Below are 21,880 nucleotides of genomic sequence, written 5' to 3' on the forward strand. Positions count from 1 at the left end.
AAGTTTTCTCTTTATTCGTATTTGTTTAAAGAATGAAATAATCAGTGAAAATGAGTTTTCAAGATGGTGTTATTCTTCTACCAAAAGTGTTTTCTTTTTTTTTTTTTTTAAGACTTATTTATTTATTCATGGGAGGCACAGAGAAAGAGGCAGAAACATAGGCAGAGGGAGAAGTAGGCTCCCTGCGGGGAACCTGATGTGGGACTCCATCCCAGGACCCTAGGATCACACCCTGAGCCGAAAGCAGACACTCAACTGCTGAGCCATCCAGATGCCCCACAGAAGTGTTTTCTTACATGAGCTCTTAAGAGCTTTGGCAAATGAATGTGTAGATGTGAGCAGAGTAAGTTAAGTAAATTTTAGGTGTGAAGACTTGAGTGTGTTTTTATTATCTTTTTACATAATTGGTCAAAAATATTTGGAGACCAAAGTTTTGTTTTTCACAGTTCCATGGAAATTTACAAACTCCTAATTGTGTTTTTCTTATCAATATAGTTCTTCATGAAAGCAACTCAACTTGAACAGATGAAAGAAGATTATTCATACATTATGGAAACAAAAGAAAGAACAAAGGAGCAGATAAATCAAGGAGAAGAGGTTTGTAAACACAATGAAAATATTTATGAGATCAAATTCTTTTAGTATTTTTAAATAGTACTGTAAAATTATGTCCCTATAGATCTGTATTTATATAAAACTAATAACACTTTCATAGCACTGTATGAAATAGAGGAAGTGTGTTTTTTTATTTTCAGGGTATTAGCCTTTACTTTCTTTGTTTTGGAATAATGGGTATGTACACGTTTTCCTCTGTTAGGCTATAAAGTAGAGGACAGGGCAATATTTTACATATTTGTTAATATATGACTAATTGGTTCTACAGTAAGGTATCAGTGTAAGTAGTTTAAAAACTCTAATATTTCTTTTGATGGGAAAATAAGCACAAGTCTCAAGCTGATATTGAACATAATATTCACTTGTAATCATATACGGTAGGTAATTCTTTGATCACACTGGTAAAATGTTAGCATTCATTAAGCACCGATAGCTTGGTAGCAGCTGTCACATCCATCCTCACCAGTTTGGCAGCTGTGCATATTTGTTTGACTTTGCAATTAACTCAAGCCAGTGTGACTTAATTACTTTTTTTTAACGTCTGCTATATTTTCTTCTTGTACTTTCTTCTTCAGATTCCTGAAGATCCAACCTTCTGTCTGATAATCAGAGACCTCAAAATCATAAGGCTTACATTTCAGCTTTTCATCCCGTACATTAAGCCCCACCAATTTTTTTTTAAAGATTTTATTTATTTATTTATGAGAGACACATAGAAAGAGAGAGGGAGAGACACAGGCAGAGGGAGAAGCAGGCTCCATGCAGGGAGCCCAACGTGGGACTCAATCCCAGGTCTCCAGGATTAGGCCCTGGGCTGAAGGTGGCACTAAACGAGCCACCCGGGCTGCCCAAGTCCCACCAATTTTTGTGTGATGCTATATCTTGTTCTTTTGTTACTTAGTCAGTTTTATACAACCAGTTGAGCTTCCAGCTCTTTCTTAGCTTTTTCTTTGACACAGAATTGTACTAATGATTGAACCAGGTCAACCCTTTTACTTCAAGTTTTGAGGATTGAATATTTAAAGTTAGGTCTGTGGTTGTGTGAAAACTCAAACAGCAAAGATGAGTGTATTTATTTTTATTCCCCACAGTATCCCTTCAAACTCAGAAAATGTGGATATGGGGAGGCACTATAAACCATAGAATTAATCTTGGAATATCAGTGTTATTGGGAAAAGGAAATATTTGCATATTCAAAAATGTAATAGTATATGTTACATTTATTATTTTAAAAATAGCGTCTCAGGATCTTGAAGAAACTTGTTTGCTTCGGACAGCTAGAGGTTAAATACCCACTTTCTCCATAGTATACTTTATTATTAACTATTAAATATATTTTGATTATGAAGTTTAAGAAGCACTTCCCTATATGTAACAGAGTTCCTTATGTATAATATGCACATAAGAGGTTTTTTTCCTAATTAATTAAATGTCCTATATTCTCAAAATAAACTCTGAATTTGAATAGTTAAATCTGTAGGAAGTAGTATGTGAAGGTTAGATAGAAACTGGAAGGTGTTCAGTCAATAAATACCAAGTTCCAGTGTGTGCCTCCTGGCATTGTGCTTTTGTCCATGGCCATATGACAGCAAATACGTAGCAGGGTTCTGGAGTCAGAGTATAGTGGGCACTGCTAAAGGACTCATGACTAGATTTGTGCAAAAGCACCTAAGAGGGTGTCAGTGCTGGGAAGCCGAGACACGGGAAGGATTTATTTGTTCTAAGGATGATGTTTAAAGTAAGAACTGAGGATGAATGATGCCAGGCAAGGGATGGGGAGAGTAAAGAAGGGTGTTGTTCCTAGGAATAAGAATCGCAGCATCTTGGGCAAGAGAGTATATGGTGCTCTCAGAAAGTTGAAAGAATTCCAGATTGGATAGAGTGAAGAGCACAAGAGTGAGAAAGAAGAAGCCAGAACATAGAGGACTTTATAAACCTAAGAGCAGTTGAACACATGAAAGTGGATGATTGGTAGATTACTCTGCTGTGGAAGAGAGTGAATTGCTGTAAGGGAAGAACTAACATAGAAAGATCAATAAAGAAAGTGTTAACAATCGTCCAGATGATGATAGCATAAGTTAGCAGTAGTAGTGGAGAAAAGAGTTTTGAAATGATTTGAGCAGGTGTTAAGTGGGACAGGGAGGGGTGAAGTTGAGACAGATAACAAGGGTGACCAAATGACCTCCAGATCATTGACCTGAGCAATAAACTGAGTTTCTGAAGATAGGAGTCTTGGGACGAGGGAGCCAGTCTTTCTTTTCTTTTTTTCTTCTTTTGAAAGTGATGAATTTCACTTTGAACACATTGGTTTTGAGGTTCTTATAAAACATCCAATTGAATAGAGGAGTGAGGAATGTAGAAGTCTGGCTTCAGTACAAATTTGGGATTCATCAATGTGTTGTTGGTGTATAAGCTGTGGGAATGACTTAAATTGCTTAAAGAGGACAGGAAAGTCCAGGCCTGAACCATGAAAAATGTTCACAGAAACCATAGAGGCCAAGAGAAGAGAATGTGAGAAGGCAGTAGTCACAATTCTGTGATATTCTGAGTGGCAGGCGCCAGAGGGTTTGACAAATAGTCCCTGTATTTACTGACATAATCTGCATAGAGGCCTGTGGCAAGACAAGTTTCAGGAGTAGTGAAAACGGAAATCAGATTTGTGGAGCTGAAAATGTGAGGAAATGGAAAAGAGAGAGAGAGATAACTTTAAGGAAACTTAGAGGGAAAGAGGAGGAGGAGGTACCCAAGGTTGGGTAGTGGCGGTTTTATTTGTGAACGGGAAAGAGAAGTGAAGATTTAAACGTGATAATGGAAGGGAGTCAGTGGAGAGGGCCAAGTGGAAACAAAGATGAAAAGATAGGGATGAAAAATGAATTAATTCAGACTTCCTGAGAAGGCAGAACCTGGTGGTCAGATCCAAAATCTGTGGGTAGGGGATGGGGGCTAGACTTCCTGACTTCAGTGTCAGGAAGCTACCTCCTCCTGTTTCAGATTTGTAAGTGAGGTCATTGGAAGTTGGAGACAGTGTCCTCTGCTGGCCACTAAATTCCCTGAAGGAGGAGGGAAGGAGAATGAGTGAGGGATTAGGGTGGTGGGGATGTATGAGGCTTGAAGAGAATGATAATGGATTGAAATAATCCTGGAGAATGGGAAAGTGACTGGTAGGGATGCATTAGATCTACAGTATGAGGCCTCCTTGAAGATGGTAAGCACGAGTGAGGGGGAGAGGCCATCTACCCAGGTGTACAGAATCTAAAATGTAGAGGCACTTTAGAAGCTATTCTGATGTCATTATATTTGTTACTTGTTGAATGATTTTATTATTATTTTAATTTTTTGAGAGAGAGTCTGCCTGTGCCAGCAAGCAAGTGAGGGAGGAGCAGAGGAAGTGAGAGAATCTCAAGCAGGCTCCACACCCATCACTGAGCTTGATGTGGTAGGGGGGAAGGGAGGCCAATGCTTGATCTCTTGATCTCAGCCAAAATCGAGAAGTAGAAGCTTAAGCGACTGAGCCACCCAGACACTCCTGATTTATTATTAAGGGAGAACTTAGATTTTAAAAATTCTAACTTAGGTTACCTGACTCAGTCAGTTGGGTCTTAATCTCGGTTCAGTCTTGGTCTCAGGGTTGTGAGTTTGGACCTTGTGTTGGGCTCCACACTGGGTGTGGAACCTACTTTTATATATATATATATATTTTTTTTTTAATTTTTTAAAATTAAATTAAAAACTTATTGGGCATTTATTTATTTATTTATTTATTTTATTTATGATAGGCACACAGTGAGAGAGAGAGGCAGAGACATAGGCAGAGGGAGAAGCAGGCTCCATGCACTGGGAGCCCGACATGGGATTCGATCTTATTGGGCTTTTAGAAATAAATTTCTTCTGTGTCTTCCATTATCTTTGGAATGAGTACTGGGTATACTTTGCCCCAAAGAACATAACTAGTCTATTAGATATGGAGTCAAGAGAAATGGGAAACTAAGTTTTATGATTTGTCTATACTTGTGAGATCTTTTAAAGTTTAAGGTTTTAAGATCTTTTAAGATCAAACCTTTGATCTTCATTTGAAGAGTTTCTGGCCATCCTTATAATACAGAAATTAAGAAAATAATTCACTTAGTAAAAGTATACCAAAGAACCAAATATTTTTATTTTCACCTTAAGTCATTTCCTTGCATATCTTTATAACTACCTGTTAAGATAGTGCATTCAAAAGAAATACATTTGTAAAATGTCTGTCTTTTCAATGTTAATAAGAAATATATCCTTTTTTCTTTTTCTAAGCGACTTACTGAACTGAAACGCCAGTGTTTGGAGAAAGAAGAACGTTTTCAAAGTATTGCTGGTTTAAGTACAATGAAAACTAATTTAGAATACTTGAAACATGAAATGGCCTGGGCAGTGGTAATTTTTACTTTATGACCTATTCATTTATGCTTTTAATATGTAGAAAATATTTGGTTACAGTTACTCTTACACATGATTTACTGTATAATTTCTTTGTAGGTCAATGAAATTGAAAAACAGTTGAATGCTATTAGAGATAATATCAAAATTGGGGAAGATCGTGCTGCTAGACTTGACAGGAAGATGGAAGAACAGCAGGTAATTTTTTAAAATACAGATTTAGTAAGTTAAATCATGCGATTACTGATATTAGACTATTTTAAAAGACCTACAAAAGTAGCAGTTTCAACTTATATATTTGTGTTTGAATTTATTACTCAAATGAACTGACCTAAATTTTTCTTCAAGTACTATCGTGGCAATTCTTTTTGATTTTATTATTTTTTTTAAAGATTTTATTTATCCAGGAGGGGTGGGGGATTACAGAGAGCATAACAGGCAGGGGGAGGGGCAAAGAGAGAGGGGGAGTGAACATCTTAAGCAGACTCCTCATTCAGCATTGAGTCCAAAGCAGGGCTCGATCTCACGACCCCAAGATTGTGAACTGAGCCAAAATCAAGAATCAGACATTCAACCGACTGAGCCACCCAGGCTCCCTGGCAACTCTCTTTTAAAGTGTGTTGTGTTTGTATGTGATCAGCCAGTTGAGCCCAGTGATATAACACTTTAAACTCATGCATGTGGACAGTGGTACTTCCTTACCAACTAAAGATGCTACAACATGAAGCTTCTACTCTTATGTTCAAGATAAAAAGTCTTGAGGTGCTATGATAATAGTCAGCTGAGTACCATGAAGTATGACACTTCAAAACTGAGCACAATGCCTAGAATTTCCAGGGAACTGGGGAAGTTTTAGGGCCCAGAACCATCAGAAGATTTTGTGTAGGTGGAACACAAATGGAACAAGTTGTTAGGTCTGTTAAGGTTAATTTCAATCCAAGAGCCTAGGTGGAAACTGTTATTTATTTATATAAGATTCAAGAGTCTTCCACTGGGGCCTAAAGGTAGAAGTTGGCTGAATGGTAAATAAAAGCAGTAATTTTCTGTTAGTGGTGTGTCCACATTGACCTTTTTATCATATTGCAGATCCACTGTTTATACTCACCTTTTCATTCTTTTTTTAACGGCTTTATTGAAATAGAATTCATACACCATATAATTCACCAATTTAAAATTTGAACTTGAGTGTTTTTTTTTTCCAGTATTTCACAAGGGTATATAGCCCACAATGCATAAGTCCTTGCATTTTGTCATGCCAGAGGTATGACAGAGCTAAACTCTTAGCTTTTTCATTTTTATAGGAGCCCCAGCTATTCAGTGTGGCTAATATACCTCTTAGTATTCTGTTCTATTCAAGTGCTTTGGGGCCCCAGGCTTAATTTATAGTATAGAATGTAATCTTCCCCACCTTTCTTTTTCAAATTAAGCGGATATTTTTTTTCCCCTTTAAGTGTTATGTTATATTGGGATGCCTAGGTGGCTCAGCGGATGAGCATCTGCCTTCGGCTCAGGGCGTGATCCCGGGGTCCTGGGATCGAGTCCACATCAGGCTCCCTGCAGGGAGTCTGCTTCTTCCCTCTGCCTATGTCTCTGCCTCTCTCTCTCTGTGTGTCTCATGAATAAATAAATAAAACCTTTAAAAAAAAAGTTTTATGTTATTAATCTATTAAAAGTAGGAGATAAATATGTAAAAATAACAGAAATAGGCCAAATTTCTTACTACCTCTTCAGGTGGTAAATGGAAGTTCAACCCCACCCACCTTTTCTCACTTCAGATTTTCATTTCTGTGAGAATATTCTGGAATTTTTTTCCCCATTCTCATTTCTTAGCTTGTCATAGAGGAAGACGCAAGTTACTTTTCTACTTGAACTCCAACCTAAAAATGGAATCCAGGGGCCCCTGGCTGGCTCAGCTAATAGAGAATATGACTCTTGATCTTGGGGTTATAAATTTGAGTCCCATGTTTGGTGTAGAGATTACTTCAAAATAAAATATTGTTTATTAAATTAAAAAAATAATAAAAATGGAATCCATTTTGAGTAATAAATGTTCACTTTTTTTCAAATGGGAAAAGGAGGATTTTGAGGCGGGGTGATTCTTTAGTTCTGCAGGCCTTTGCCCCTCTTAAGCATTTGGGCACTCTATATAGTAAATGGTAAATTTCTGGAGGGTAAGAACTATCTTATTTTTTATTTGTATCCTTCCTACCATGTCATGTATTTTGACATGGTGATAGATTTTAACCATTCATGTATTTTGCATGGTGATAGATTATAGAATGACTATTAAGTAGAAGGAATGTGAAGAAATAGTGTCTACTACACTCTCTAGCTCTTTCTGGAAAACGTTTGCTGATCCCTGATCCTGATAGCTCTCATATTAGTCTCCTAATCCATTCCTATTGTCAGTGCCCCATTTTGGTTTCAAATTCATTTCGCTCCAGAATGTTAACTCTTTACACTCCAATTGTTTCCTTTAATTTTCCCTCCACCCTGTATGTGCTTCCAAAGTGATTTGATGTACAGATTTGGTCATGTCTTTTCTCTCTGTAATCTGGAGGGTTAAGTTGTAAGCTGATTTTCAGGGAGTTCTGGCTCTTCCACACTTCCGGCTCAGCTCCCACCACTACACTCTCAGTTTAAGCTCCAAGTATTTTCATTTTCAAAAGTAGTGTTATTATTGACTTTCTACATGATTTCCCATCTGCCTCTAACACCTTTCCCCAGCTTTTCTCTTGGTACATTTGGATTAATCTTTCTAGTCTCTGTTCAAATGCTGCTGCTGCTTTGAAGGCATTCACTTGTTCTGGCAGACCTCTGGGGTTCTTTCTCTGTGCTTCCATGATTATAAATAGACATAGCAAGCTTAAGCATTATTGTAACCAAACCGTATAATCAATTTAAGCAATCTGTTCTGCTGTTAAATTGTGTCTGTCTCCCTTTAATTGTGTTACTTGCAGACCATTGTTACTCTATCTTTATATCCTCAGAAGATAGCATGTTTGTTGGATAACTAAATGTGGAATTAAAAATTATATTTTAGTATTTTATATAATTATGTTTGCCTCCCTAATGTTTTGAGATTATTTAGTCTGAGTGAAACTAAGTTTGCTATTTGCTATATTATAATTTAAATTTTTTTTCCTGTTTATTGAAGAAAAGTAAAATCCACTCTAACAATGTTATTTTCTTAAAGGTTAGACTTAATGAAGCAGAAAAAAAATACAAAGATATTCAAGATAAACTGGAAAAGATAAGTCAAGAGACAAATGCACGAGCACCAGAATGTATGGCATTGAAGACAGACGTTACTGCTAAGAAAAGGGTCTATAATGAAGCTGAGGTGAGAGAAATTTTTCCAACCTGGAATATTAAATACTTCAGATCAAATATAAAATACTGTCCATTTACTTTTAAAAGTAGAGGTTTTGTGATTCGGTAGAAATCTGTGCTACTTTCAGACTTCAAAAAATGTAATGGTTTCATATGGCTGTTTAAGTACTTTATTTAAAAAAAATACTTTTGCATATATTTAGCAAAATCTTCTGATTTGAAGATTTGGCAAAAGTGGATTTGAATGGGGTGTATATATATATTTTATCTTACCAAAGTGTGTCTGATTTTTTTGTTAGGTTTTATATAATCGTTCTCTAAATGAGTATAAAGCATTAATGAAAGATGATGAGCAGCTTTGCAAAAGAATTGAAGAACTAAAGAAAAGGTAAGATGGTTACTTGGCCAAGTTCATGATTACCTCATTTTAATACAGTGAACTCAGTGAAGTATGGAGTATTTTCCATATTGTTTCTAAAGGAATTTTATCACATTGCTTTGTATTTTTTAAATGTTCAATTTTCCATGTAACATTTTCTACTTTGGGTTATTTACTATTAGTACCGATCAATCTTTGGAACCTGAACGATTGGAAAGGCAAAAAAAAATATCTTGGTTAAAAGAGAGAGTAAAGGCCTTGCAGGATCAAGAAAGCTCAATCAATCAAGAGATTGAGCAGTTTCAGCAAGCCATAGAAAAGGACAAAGAAGAACGGATCAGAATTAAGTAAGTTTCAACGACCTTAGAATGATTTTTTTCAATGATTTGAAAATAATGTGGTTTGGTCTTTATATGAAGAGAGACAATATGTTTTGTTGTGGTTGCTGTTTCTTGTATTGAGAAAATATTTAAAATTACCTTTCTCTTTCAATTTCTGAGATTTCTAGTCCTCATCCCTGTGGCATCATTATTTTCATGCTAAGTTTTGAGGACTTGAGACTTTCTCTAGTAACACAGTCATTTTCAATTTCGTCTTTAGTTAGCCGAGTCATTCACTGGCATGCAGGTGTTAGAGGGAAAGGCTGGATATTTCTGTATAACAGTATCACATATCTCTTCTGTTTTTCTGCTTTTTTTAGGAGGGAAGAATTAGATGTGAAGCATACACTGAGCTATAATCAGAGGCAACTGAAAGAATTGAAAGATAGTAAAACTGATCGACTAAAAAGATTTGGCCCTCATGTTCCAGCCCTTCTTGAAGCAATAGATGATGCCTACAGGCGTGGGCATTTTACCTGTAAACCTGTGGGTCCTTTAGGTATTTGTCACCATTTGCTTAGGATATAGGAAACTTTAAAAATAAGATTTTATTTTCAGGAAAAGATCTTCTGAATCTATGTAAGAGGTGCATAATTATATGTGGATTTTAATTATATTTTAAGAAATAATGATAAAAATCACTTTATAATTTCCCTTTATTTTTAAAGCATAAAGTAACCGAAAGCAAGAGAACTTAGGGGAAAAAAGGTATCTATAGGGTTGAATAATCTGATTTTTTCCCCTAAGTAAATGAATAAATAAATGAGCTAATTTGAATATTAATTAGTTGGAAATAATTGATTAGTTGGAAAATCCAGTGACATAGTAGTACAGTCAGAAGAACCCTCACCACCTGCGTTTTGTGTCACCTTTATAAAATATCTTTTCTTAGTTTCTATTAAGGTAGGACAACATTGTTTTTAAGTCCTTTTCAGGGACACCTGGGTGACTCAGTGGTTGAGTGTCTGCCTTAGGCTCAGGGCGTGATCCCGGGATCAAGTCCCACATCGGTCTCCCTGAAGGAAGCTTATGTCTCTGCCTCTCTATGTCTCTACTCTCATGAATAAATAAATAAAACCTTAAAAAAAAAAGTCCTTTTCAAGTGGAAAACCTGGGTTTATTGAATTATTCATATATATATATATATATATATGATTAAAAAAATATTTGTTGAATTCTCCTGAGAAGTTATCTCTAATTCTGTAATATCATTAAGTGAAAATGATGCTGTTAATAGAAATATGTATTGTTGCTAAAGCAAGGTATTACTGTGTAAGTACAGCATTATACACGGTGTTAAGTGTTACAGTAAGGTCTCTTCATGTAAATGCTACGGACCTCTATACCGGGATCAACAGATGAGGCATTTTCTCTCTGTTTCTAAAATTTCAGTATTAATCAGTTTTACAGAAAATAATAAAGAATCTATAAAGAGTTTGGTTTCCTTTTCAAAATGCCATTCAGAGCCTGGAATAATATACACTTCCATAGAAAAACATCTGTTCATTTACACTGGAGTGAGTGAGGCAGTTCTTTTCACAGGATTTGATGGGTTTTCTCCCCAGTGTATCCAATGGATATATGGGGATCTCACATTTAGTTAACATAAGATCTGTAATGTCATGTAAGCTTCTTTATATGAAAATACTTTGGACGTCATTTATAAACTATTATAAAAAGATATTTACATTAATATTTCAAAATATTTATGGGCCTTTTCACAATTTTCTCTCACTTTTAGGAGCTTGCATTCATCTTCGCGACCCTGAACTTGCTTTGGCTATTGAATCTTGCTTGAAAGGACTTCTGCAGGCCTATTGTTGCCATAACCATGCCGATGAAAGAGTTCTCCAGGCACTGATGGAAAGGTTTTATTCACGAGGGACCTCACGGCCACAGATAATAGTTTCTGAGTTTCGGAATGAGATGTATGACGTAAGACACAGGTGAGGCATCAGTAGCTAAATGCCATTTCTGGTTTTGCTTAATCATGTCCAAGATAAGAAAGAATTAAGACATTTTTATGTTAACTAAATCTATAGTACTGATTTATGAAATTTCATCAAGCCACTTCTTTAACTTCAGTCTAGGTACTGGAGATACATAGCTAATTAAGACATGTTCCCTGCCCTTGAGCTCCTTACATGAGGTCTGTGGTGGGAGCCAGTACAGTGGAAGAGATGTGGTGGGGCATAGAATTATAGAAAGTGATACAGACCACAGCAAATTAAGGGGAATGTGGGGGTAGGGATACTAAAGAAGAGCTTTGGCACTGAGTACTTACAGTTCAACTCTTACGGTGCTTTGCAGATTCCATAAAGAGCTGTGGTCATTTTCTTTGATGACCCTAAAAAATTTTCTCAAGGGCACCGTACTTAAACCAGCCTCTTTGCTAACTGCTGACTGGCTAATCACTTTACTTCCAAATATAATACGTATTTTCTCTTTCATTCTTTGTCAGCTTTGGTAAAATTGGATCACAGAATGCATATGTAGCTCAGATGAGAGAGTAATTATATGTTGGTAGGTTAGCGAAGAAATTAGAGAAAAGAGGAAAAGTGATCATTCTTCAGACCTGATGAATTTGTCAAGTGACGGGTTAACTGCCTTTTAAGCAAATAGAATTCTATGTGCAAAATGCATAGAGCCATGACATAAATTATTCCGCGAAAAATAGTGTTTGCGTTATAGATAGCAAGGGCAGATTAAAAGCAGTATTTAGGGAGTGCCTGGGTGGCTCAGCTGGTTGTGCATCTGACTCTTGGTTTCAGCTCAAGTTACGATCTCAGGGTTGTGAGATCAAGCCCTGTGTTGAGTTCCACTCTTAGCAGGAATTCTGCTTAGGATTCTCTCTCTCCCTTTCTGCCCCTCTCATTGTTTTGTGCATAAGTATGTGCTTTTTCTCTCTCCAATAAATACTTAAATCTTTAAAAAAATAATAAAACCATTATTTAGGAAGAAATCAATAAAACTTTTTACTTATGTGTAAGAGAATGAAAGAATTGAGGATAACCATTAGGTCTTTGGCTGAAGTGACTACTGAGCTGTTGTGCTAGTAATTGGTTTAGAAAAAGTGCAGTAAAAGTGGATTTGTCAATATTGGATAAGTCCTATTGTAGAATTGTCAACTTTGAGCTTTTAGGTTAGAAATAAGTATTTGGGAGTTAGAGGTAAACGGTTTTCCCAGTGTGCATGAAAATTTGGCCTTACATTAGTTTCTAACTTTGATTCCTGATTTCTAAATCCTGACAAAAGTGAAATTTCAGTTGTGCTACCAGACAACATTGGTTATGGTAAAAAATGACCCCTGTCAGGTTAGTTGCATCTAGAGTGAGAGAACTTGAGTGCTTGGTAGAATGCCAATATGGTGACTTGCAATTGGGCGTTTCCCTACAGGGGCCTTGGAAACTATCCCTGGGATATTGCTATGAGAGATTGACTTCTGTGAGGAATATCCTCCTATACCAGCACTGTCCTTTGGGAACCAGGAACAGGGTCCTGAACAGCTGTTGGGACTGCTCCATGATTTGTGTGTGGACTCCCATGAATAGGAATGCCTGGCACTGCCCTACTGGCACACTGTGTTTCCCAGTGATTGTATTTGCAGTCTCCCAGCAATGTATCACCTCCTGTGATGGGGTGCAGAGTGAGCTCCATTTGTGCAGCATGATGTCACTTCTTTGAAATAGGTGAATCGGTGTGCTGTGAAAGAGGGCCTCAGGAGTTAGGTAGGTTTGGGAGAGTGAGAGAGGAAACTGAACCAACATCCACTCAGGATTCAAACACTCGTGGTGACCACAGGATTTTTGGCTTTTTAATAGGTAGAGAATGTATACTGTTGGGTTAATACTACATTAGAATTTTTTAGAATGGGTAGATATTATAGAAGAAGAGGGAATCAACTGAAAAAAGTGCTACTTGGAAAGTAGTTCATTGATTGACCATGAGGCCTAGGCTGGAGGCGAAGAAAGTGAGGCCTGCAAGCCTCCATAGATCTGCTGGATGCAGTTAGCAGTTTTAATAAGGCATGGTCAGCTGGGAAGGCTCTAGCTGTAAATCGTGGGAAGTTCAAGGTTAATGGAGCAGCTCCAGGGCATGACAAACTCCATGTTTGCCTTTCAGAGCAGTTTGGTATTAGGCAGTTCAAGTTGGTGGAGTTCTAGTAGAAGAAGTTGGATGTTACTTTTAGGTGTTGACAGAATATTGACAAGTTGGGTACATTTAATACTCTCTCAACTTCAGCTGTCTACAGACATTTTGGAGGAGTGACTTTTTTGTGAAGAACTTTATCAGTACATATTGCAGTTCAAACGCATGTTTGGGCATGTTACTTTAATGTAGAAAGGAAGAATAAAACACCATTGGAATATTAAAATGAATCAGGCTCACATTAGTTAGACACATTAAGCTCACATTAGTTAGACAAACTCAAAAGAGGAGCCTGGAAAAGTGTATAGCTCCCCAGGAAATACTAGGAAGTGTTTCCTTTCCTATAAAGATGGCTTTATTCCCCTTGAAGTACAGGCTGCTGAACTGCTCAGTGTGCTGGCTACCCATAACTGTGTCTGTGTGCTGTGCACATCCTATCCTGCTCAGCAGAAGAGATGCTCTTTTTCTCTAAAGTTGTTATTCTATGTAGTCTCTGAATTGTATGCTTTCTTGCCAACTGATTTGTTGAACTGTTATTTTTAATTATTTCAACTCTCTCCTGAACCTTAAACTTTCCTACTACGTTGACTTCTCTCCTTTTGAAACATCCTAGGTCAGTGTTTTGCCTCCTCCATCTTAAGAACAAACTCCTTTAAATTAGAGAATAATATTATCAATCCCATGGTTATTATGAGGATCAAATGGGCTAATATTATTCATAATATTCTTAGAGTACCTAGCACTTAATATAAATGTTTGTTCTTTAAACCTATTAACAGATGTTTTCAAATGTTATATTTTCCATTGTCTTATCCAGTCACATATTAAAAAGATATATGTATAAAATTAAAGTTTGATAAATTAATACTTATATATTTTTGTCTCCTAGAGCTGCTTATCATCCAGAGTTTCCAACAGTCCTGACAGCTTTAGAAATAGATAATGCAGTAGTTGCAAACAGCCTGATTGACATGAGAAGCATAGAGACAGTGCTTCTGATCAAAGTAAGATAGGATGCTTGCTGAATTTTATATTACTTTTAAATTTTCAGAACTGGATTGGTTATATAAATTCCTATTCCCATTCTGTATTATAGAGGTATTAATATGTTTTACTACTGTACTTTTACCTCATAGGAAACCATAGAATAATACAGAGCTGGTTGGTTTATGCATTTTCTGCCTAGGGGATCTTTATACTTCTGGCTATTCCTCAGTAAATGTTTCACAAATACATACTATTTTGGTGAATGATGCTATAATTTTTTTGTTGTTTATTCTTATTCTATGTTGTTTATTCTTTTTGTTTATGGATTGGCTACCAAATTCATTTTTTATTTACCCTTTTATATGTGTATTATTTTGTTTTTAAACAAATACTCAATATTTTATGAGTTCTTTTATCAAAACTTTGAAAGTATAGTAAAAAGATCAGTATTTACTCTTCATCTGTGTATTCTTGGATTAGATCTTCATTGGCATAAATTTACTGAGAAAGAACAGGAAATTCAAAACATATCTAATCAAAACAAATGTAGAGTTTGTTTTTCTCATTAATGGTAAGGGAGAAGTAATCGTATCAGTAATTTAAATGTATATACAGTTGTTGCAAGGTCATATTGTAATTATTTGTGGGCTTTGCTCACTTACATGTTAGAAGGATACTTGAAAGAAAATAATGAAGATCTCTTGCCTGTCCCCAGAGGATAGATAGGCCTCCATTAAGCCTGATGCCCTTTTAACTTCTAGGGCTTATTTCCAGGCTTTCCTCACATAATTCAGCATATTAATCTTTTATTGCAATTTGCTGTTCACTGACATCTTTTTTTTTCAGGCTGTAAAAGTTATTTAGAAAAAGTAAGATTTGTATGAACTCTGGCCTAAAGTAAATATTTTCATGTGGAAATGTACTTAATGTACTAATTAATGTACTAAAAATGTACTAAAATTTTTAATTTTAATGGATAGTAATATTAGAACTTAAATCAATTTCTCATAAAGCATTGCTTACTCTGTTCTAAAGACTGTCAGTAGTTTTAATTCTTTGCATCTTGAGAGTTGATTTTCAAACTCTTATTTAACTTTCTGGAATTATTTTACTTATGTTTAAATAAATGTTTAAATAAGAAATACTTGAATCTTAAAATAATGATAGGTAACATTCTGAAATTGTGTATCAGAAATGCTATGGCATAACTTCAAAAATATTTTTTCCCCTTATTTTTCAGAATAATTCTGTAGCTCGTGCAGTAATGCAATCTCAAAAGCCACCCAAGAATTGTAGAGAAGCTTTTACTGCTGATGGTGACCAAGTCTTTGCAGGACGTTACTATTCATCTGAAAATACAAGACCTAAATTCCTAAGCAAAGATGTGGATTCTGAGATAAGGTTAGTGTCAGTATAGCGTTATTTTGGCATTCCTACTGCTTTTTGTAGGGTTTGGTTCCCATCATATTACTCCATTAGTTATTTCAGTGAAGGATTGTGAGTGATCTGTTCAGGCTTAAAAGATCATTTAGTTAGATGTAGAATTCTGGGTTGATGGTTGTTTTCCATCATTACTTTGACGATCGTATTTGCTAAGAGCACGAAGTGTGTTCCCTTGACCAGCTGATTTGCAAGGAGATAGGAGCTGAATTCAGAATATACATCAGCTATACCACTGTCCTGTCATTTAGCTCTGACTCTGCTCAGTGAGAGTTTAGGTGTGTTGGTTTACATTCTGGCTCAAGTTCTGTATTGTGTCTCTGACTGTATTTTGAGTTGCACTGTTCTAAGAAGGCCATTTGGCACAATTAGAACACATATCTAGAAAAATAGAGCTGCCAGAGGAGACAAAGTGAGAAGTTGAACAAAAACTAGTCAGTGTATTTAATGAAATTCATAAACATGGCAGAAAATATTTTTGGTACCAAAAAAACCATGATTTTCTAACAAAACTAATTCAGTTAACAGATTGATAGGTTGGAACTAAATTAGTGACCTGCAAGGCTTTCAGTAGAAGGACTTAGAACTTATCTAAAATAAACACCTAAGAAAAGTGAGTAAAAGTGAAAGTCTAAATGACTTGCAGGTGTAGGGGAAATGAGAGTTTTGTTGAAATCTCTTGCTTTCGAATAATCTTAGTCATTTTTGTGTGACTATGACAAGCAGCATAAAGAAAAATAGCCATAATGGATATCAGTCAGAAAGTTTGGTAAAACTTCTTACTTAGCAACAGAAAAAAATTGGATGACCAGCAACTTGGTGGCCTGGCACTAACCAACCCCACATTTGTCACTGAGTCTCTTTGATAGGGTATTTGTGTCCTAAGTCTTTAAAAAAAAAAAAAAAAAGAAGTAAGGCACTTTTGGAAAAGATTGTAAGTATACCTCAGCAGCAAATTGTAATCTCTGATTCTAACATTTTAGTGCTAAAGGTTTCAAGTTGATACTTAGCTTCATTTTTTGGCTAATAGTATTTGTATTAATGCGTAGGGGACATATCTTTTGTTTTAAGAGCCAGACGAACAGTGGTTTTTTTTTAAAGGTTTCCCACATTGATAAACTTTATTGATTGTAAGTATACCAAGTTCTGGGTATTATGTTAATTTGAGTAAGTCAGAGAAAGACATAGTGTATGATTTCATTTATATGTGCAATCTAAGAACAAAACAAACAGAAACCAACACATAAATATGGAGAACAATCTGGTGGTTAAACAGTCTCTCTCCAGAGGGGAGAGGGATGAGGAGATGGCTGAAAAGGGGGAAGGAGATTAAAAGGTATAGACTTCCAGTTGGAAAAAAAGTAAGTCATAGAAGTGTAATGTACAGCATAGGGAATATCATTAACAATAAATAATATTAATATTTTAACAACTTTGGTGACAGCTGCTAGATTTATTTTGGTGGTCGCTTCATAATGTATATACATTTTGAATCACTGTGTTGTACACCTGAGACTAATGTAATATTGTATGTAAACAACACCTCAAAAGAGAGAAAGGCTAATAGCTAAAAAAGTCAAGTCTGAAAGAATGTTGGAAGGAGATGAAGGCAGTGGAGGAAATAAAATTCCTGGATTTTCTTCAAAAAAATTTTTTAAAAAAGAGCATATACTAAGTTCTAATGATATTTAGATGACTTTTGTGTCATCTGTTTTGACCTGAACCAATGTGATAGTTGCTTGATATTGGGAAGTTTAGAAAAATTCACTAGTATTTTTTAAATATAGAAGAGTATAAATTGGGAAACAAAAGTAGTTTATAATTGTATTTCTCCATTGTCCTTGTTGACTTTTTAAAAAGCAATTAATAAAGGGAATATATAATGCATATGGTGAGAAAGTTCAGTGTAGAAAAGTATACAGAGTGAAACTGTTCTTACCTCTCTTTCAGAAGTAAATAGTTTAGCAGTTTCTTATATATGTTTCCAGAACAGTTTATATCTTTGTACCATTTATAGTGACTTTTTAAATTGAGATATAATTCACATACTATAAAAATTTACTCTATTTTAAAGCATACAATTTAGAGATTTTTATTACATTCACAGGCTTGTGCAGCCATCAAGGTTGGCTAATTCCTGAACATTTTTTATCACATTAAAAAGAACACCTATACCCATTAATCTTTACTTTCACAATTCCCAACTCCTGGAAACCATTAATCTGCTTATGGATTAGACTATTCTGGATATTTCATATAAATGAAAATATACAATGCAACATTTTGTGCCTGGTTTCTTCCATTTAGGTGTAAAGTTCATCCATACTGTGCTATGTATAAGTATGTATATGGTTTCTACATCTTGCTTTTTTTCTGTCAGTGTTATATCTTGGCAGTCATACCATATCAGGACATTTAGAACTACCTCTCAGTATGGCTGTACCAGTACGCTGCTTAGCCAGTTCGCTGTTGATGACATAGGAGTGTTTGCCATTTCCTCTTATATCATGCTGCAGGGAGAACACACGTGGATCTTGGCATATTTTTGAAAGTGTGTGCATAGCTTAAATTCTTAATAAGGGAAATGCTAAGTAAGAGGATACATAAATTTTTAAATTACTTAATAGTTGCTTCCAAATGACTATAATTGATAAGTTAATATATAATTTACGGTTTGATTTTAAATAATAATATTAAGCAATTACTAATATTTGTAATATGTATAATGAGCTTTAATAGTTATTAAAAATACATAATTTAACATTATTTTATTTTTGTATAAGTTGACCATTAAACAGTGATGGCTAAATAACTAGAAAGATTCCCCGATTTCCCCCCATACTACCGAGTATATGAAGGGTGCCCTCTTTAACTCAGCACTGACAGATTTCTAATGATGAAAAACAGCTCTAGAATTTAAGCGAAAAGATTATAGTGTATTTCATAATTTCATAACGAACAGTGACTTTTTAATAGGCAGAGGGTTTTAGGTCTTAAGTACAAGTACTGATTTGGTTTGATTATCCCAGTGTGGTTTCCCATGATGAAAGTATACATAAGCTGCAAGACAAATGTATAAGGTGGCTCTCAGAATAATTCCGGTGTAGTTACTGCTTACATACGAGATCATAAAAAAAAGTTTACCTGTGGATTTTTGAATTGCCAAAGTACTCTAACATTTTTAATGTAATTTTCCAAAGTGAGTTTTTCAAATTTATTCTTTAAAACAAGTACTGAATGAGTACTTAATGGCCAGGCCCTGATCTGGGCACAAGGCACAGCACAAAATAAAGTACAAAAAATTTCTCATCCTGGAGCTTAGGTTAAGAAGAGGGAGAGAGACTATATATAAATACTAACTGGGTCACGTGCTTTGGAGACAAACACAGCAGAGTCAGGGCTGGATACTGAGGTGTGTGTAGATAGGCAGCTCAGGGGCCTCTGTTCATCCCCTGCAAGCGATGCACACAACACTCAGCTCAGCTACTGCACCTATTTGATTAGGTGGCAAAGGTTCTTGCTCCATGTAAAAATTCATTAAAAACTGAGGACCACTATATGAAAGTGTGTCACAGAATTCATCCTGTGATGCAAAAAGGAAGTTGTACAATTTAGCAGTTTTGTTTATATAAATTATGTTGATTGCTTAAGTTTATTTTAAGTATTCAGGAAATTGTATAACAGAATATTGTCTGTGCTTATTTTCTTATTTTTGATTTAGGCTCTGGGTTTCAAAGTTTGTTTACTTGGTAAATATTTTATTTTTAGTGGAATTATTGTTTGTTAATAAAGGTATATATTTGTATGATAAATATTATTAAATCTTGGGCTATCTTAAGTTTTTGTATCTGGCTCCATTTTTAACAGAAATACCAGTTATTTTCCTACTTTCCTCATGTTTATCATTTATTCAGCTAACATTTATTGAGTCTTTTTCTGATTTTGAGGATTCTGGCAAAGTAGCACAGAGTATTTCATCAAATTTAAGCCGCTCTGTTATTAAAAAGAAAAAAGGCTGCTAATTGAACCATGAACTGGAATATGATTTCAGAGATGTTAAAATGTGGAAAAATATATATCTTACTGAAATACGGCAGACAATGTCAGTCAGAGACAAACTTTTAACTGCAAGGTAGTTCTCTCCCACCAGGCACACAACTCTAGGAGACAGGTGCTTGGGTCCAGGAGGTGGGAAGAGGTGACTTCTCAAGACAGTGACTGCTGTCATAGAGACCCTGTATGGCTTTGGCATCTCCTTTTTCTTCCATCTCTTCTCATTGTCCTCTTCTCCATCCCTTTCACTCCCGCACATTTGGAGCATTTATCCAATGACAGTACCTGTTGAGCTGTCAGCTTTCTTTTTTTCACTTCTCTGTGCTTCGGCATGTGTCTTTCCATGTCCCATAGTTGGTCCAGCCGAGGAAATCTTTAGAAAATACGGTTCAGTTGTCACTTCTCCAAGACTCACTCCTATGTGCCCACGGTTCTGTGTATATATACTGTCCTGTTCATAGTTTAGCATTACAGCCTATTTCCTGATTTTCCCCCTTTTTGTTTGATTCCTTCATGTCTTAATTCTGCTTCCACCTCTACCTATCACTGCATGATGCCTGCCACACAGAAATCATAAATATGTCTTAATGAAATGAGTAAAATAAGATTCCAGTTTAGATACCTTTTTAAATCGCTATATTTTCATGTTACTAATAACTTAGTAGGAATATAGAGCTGGTTTAACAGAATAGAATTTTACAAGTGTGTCATCACAAACAATCTCTTCTATATTTATAAAGACCTAAGTAATTGTAAATTTCGGAAATACAAAAGGTGTTTCTTATCCTCTTCTCTCTATCCAGTGACTTGGAGAATGAAGTTGAAAATAAGAAGGCCCAGATATTAAATCTTCAGCAACATTTGTCTGCCCTTGAAAAGGATATTAAGCGCAATGAAGAATTTCTTAGAAGGCGCCAAATACATTATAGAGAGTTAAAGGTAAAAAAATATATATATATGTCTTTTTTTTTTTTTTCTTATCCACTTCCAAGTTATTTTTAAGGTCCTACCATTCATTTAGTTTTAGAGGAGTTCTCAAACTTTTTCCCTCAAGCCTCTTTATAGTCTTAAAAGAGCTTTCCCTTATGTGGGTTTTACCTAATTATTGAAAGTTAAAATAAACTTCAAGAATATTTGTTAGTTCACTTAAAAAAAACTAGTGTGTTAACGAAAATAACACTTTTATGGCAAATAGGTATATTTTTCCAAAACCAAAAATATTTAGTGAGAAAAATGACATTTTTATATTTTTTAAATAGTATAAAGGGTTCATAATATGTTAGTTTTTTTATGAAAATAGTTTGACCTTATGACCCCTTGAAAGAGTCTCAGAAGCACCAGGAGGTGCTTGGGTCATACTTGTGAAGCACCAGATTAGAGTATTTTACCATAACCTCAATCTGGGTGTTTCAGAAGAGGATTTTCTTACTGAATTCAACGTTGTCATTTTAAATGCTAAGATGGAGTCCTTCCATCTTTTTTTCATGGGAGTGGATTAGCAATAAGGGTGACTATGAAAGATTTTATACACCCCTTTCTTTTGTTCATTTAATACTAAAGTGTCTCTTTCATTAGCTACGGTACCCTCTGTAACAAAAGCAGAGTAAGGGCTTTGTGGACTAATATATCCTTTCTGGGGATTTTATTTATTTGTTTGTTTGTTTACTTTATTTAATTTATTTAATTTAATTATTTATTTTTAAAGTGAACCTAATCTCTACACTTAAGGGGCATGAACTCACAACCCTGAGATCAAGAGTCACATGCTCTACTGATTGAGTTAGCCAGGCACCCCTTTATTTTATTTTATGTTACTAAAATCGAAATACTTTTTTCCAGGTAAAAATAACAGAAAGTATTTCTGAAATTCGGGAGCTTGAGAATATAGAAGAACACCAGTCTGTAGATATTGCAACGTTGGTAAGATTCTTTTCCTCAGTTTAAATGTAATGTTAAAGGACAAAACTGTCATTTAGGTTAAAATCTACGATCCTCAGCCTTTTTTTAATCCTTTAATTGGGGCTCCTTTTTATGATGACTGTCTTTATTTGCAAATATGGTAGAAACTACCTGGCTTATTGCATTCAAGTTCTTTAATATTTTGTATATGTAACTTGCATGCATAGTAATT

The 21,880-nt window shown here is 35.3% G+C and overlaps 1 protein-coding gene across 2 annotated transcripts in view; it reads left to right on the top strand.

Moving 5' to 3' along the window:
* The window catches only part of SMC6 (structural maintenance of chromosomes 6), a 68,014-nt gene that overhangs the window by 24,805 nt on the left and 21,329 nt on the right, over positions 1-21,880 (top strand). For both annotated transcript variants that reach the window (XM_077844057.1, XM_077844058.1), the window contains exons 8-19: positions 496-597; positions 4,906-5,025; positions 5,128-5,226; positions 8,225-8,371; positions 8,661-8,749; positions 8,923-9,087; positions 9,441-9,619; positions 10,862-11,066; positions 14,159-14,273; positions 15,497-15,657; positions 20,553-20,688; positions 21,589-21,669. In XM_077844057.1, coding sequence (XP_077700183.1) covers positions 496-597; positions 4,906-5,025; positions 5,128-5,226; positions 8,225-8,371; positions 8,661-8,749; positions 8,923-9,087; positions 9,441-9,619; positions 10,862-11,066; positions 14,159-14,273; positions 15,497-15,657; positions 20,553-20,688; positions 21,589-21,669 — 1,599 coding nt within the window. The remainder of the gene's footprint in view (positions 1-495; positions 598-4,905; positions 5,026-5,127; positions 5,227-8,224; positions 8,372-8,660; positions 8,750-8,922; positions 9,088-9,440; positions 9,620-10,861; positions 11,067-14,158; positions 14,274-15,496; positions 15,658-20,552; positions 20,689-21,588; positions 21,670-21,880) is intronic.

Source organism: Canis aureus, chromosome 12 (genome assembly GCF_053574225.1).
Source record: "Canis aureus isolate CA01 chromosome 12, VMU_Caureus_v.1.0, whole genome shotgun sequence".
Lineage (NCBI taxonomy): Eukaryota > Metazoa > Chordata > Mammalia > Carnivora > Canidae > Canis > Canis aureus.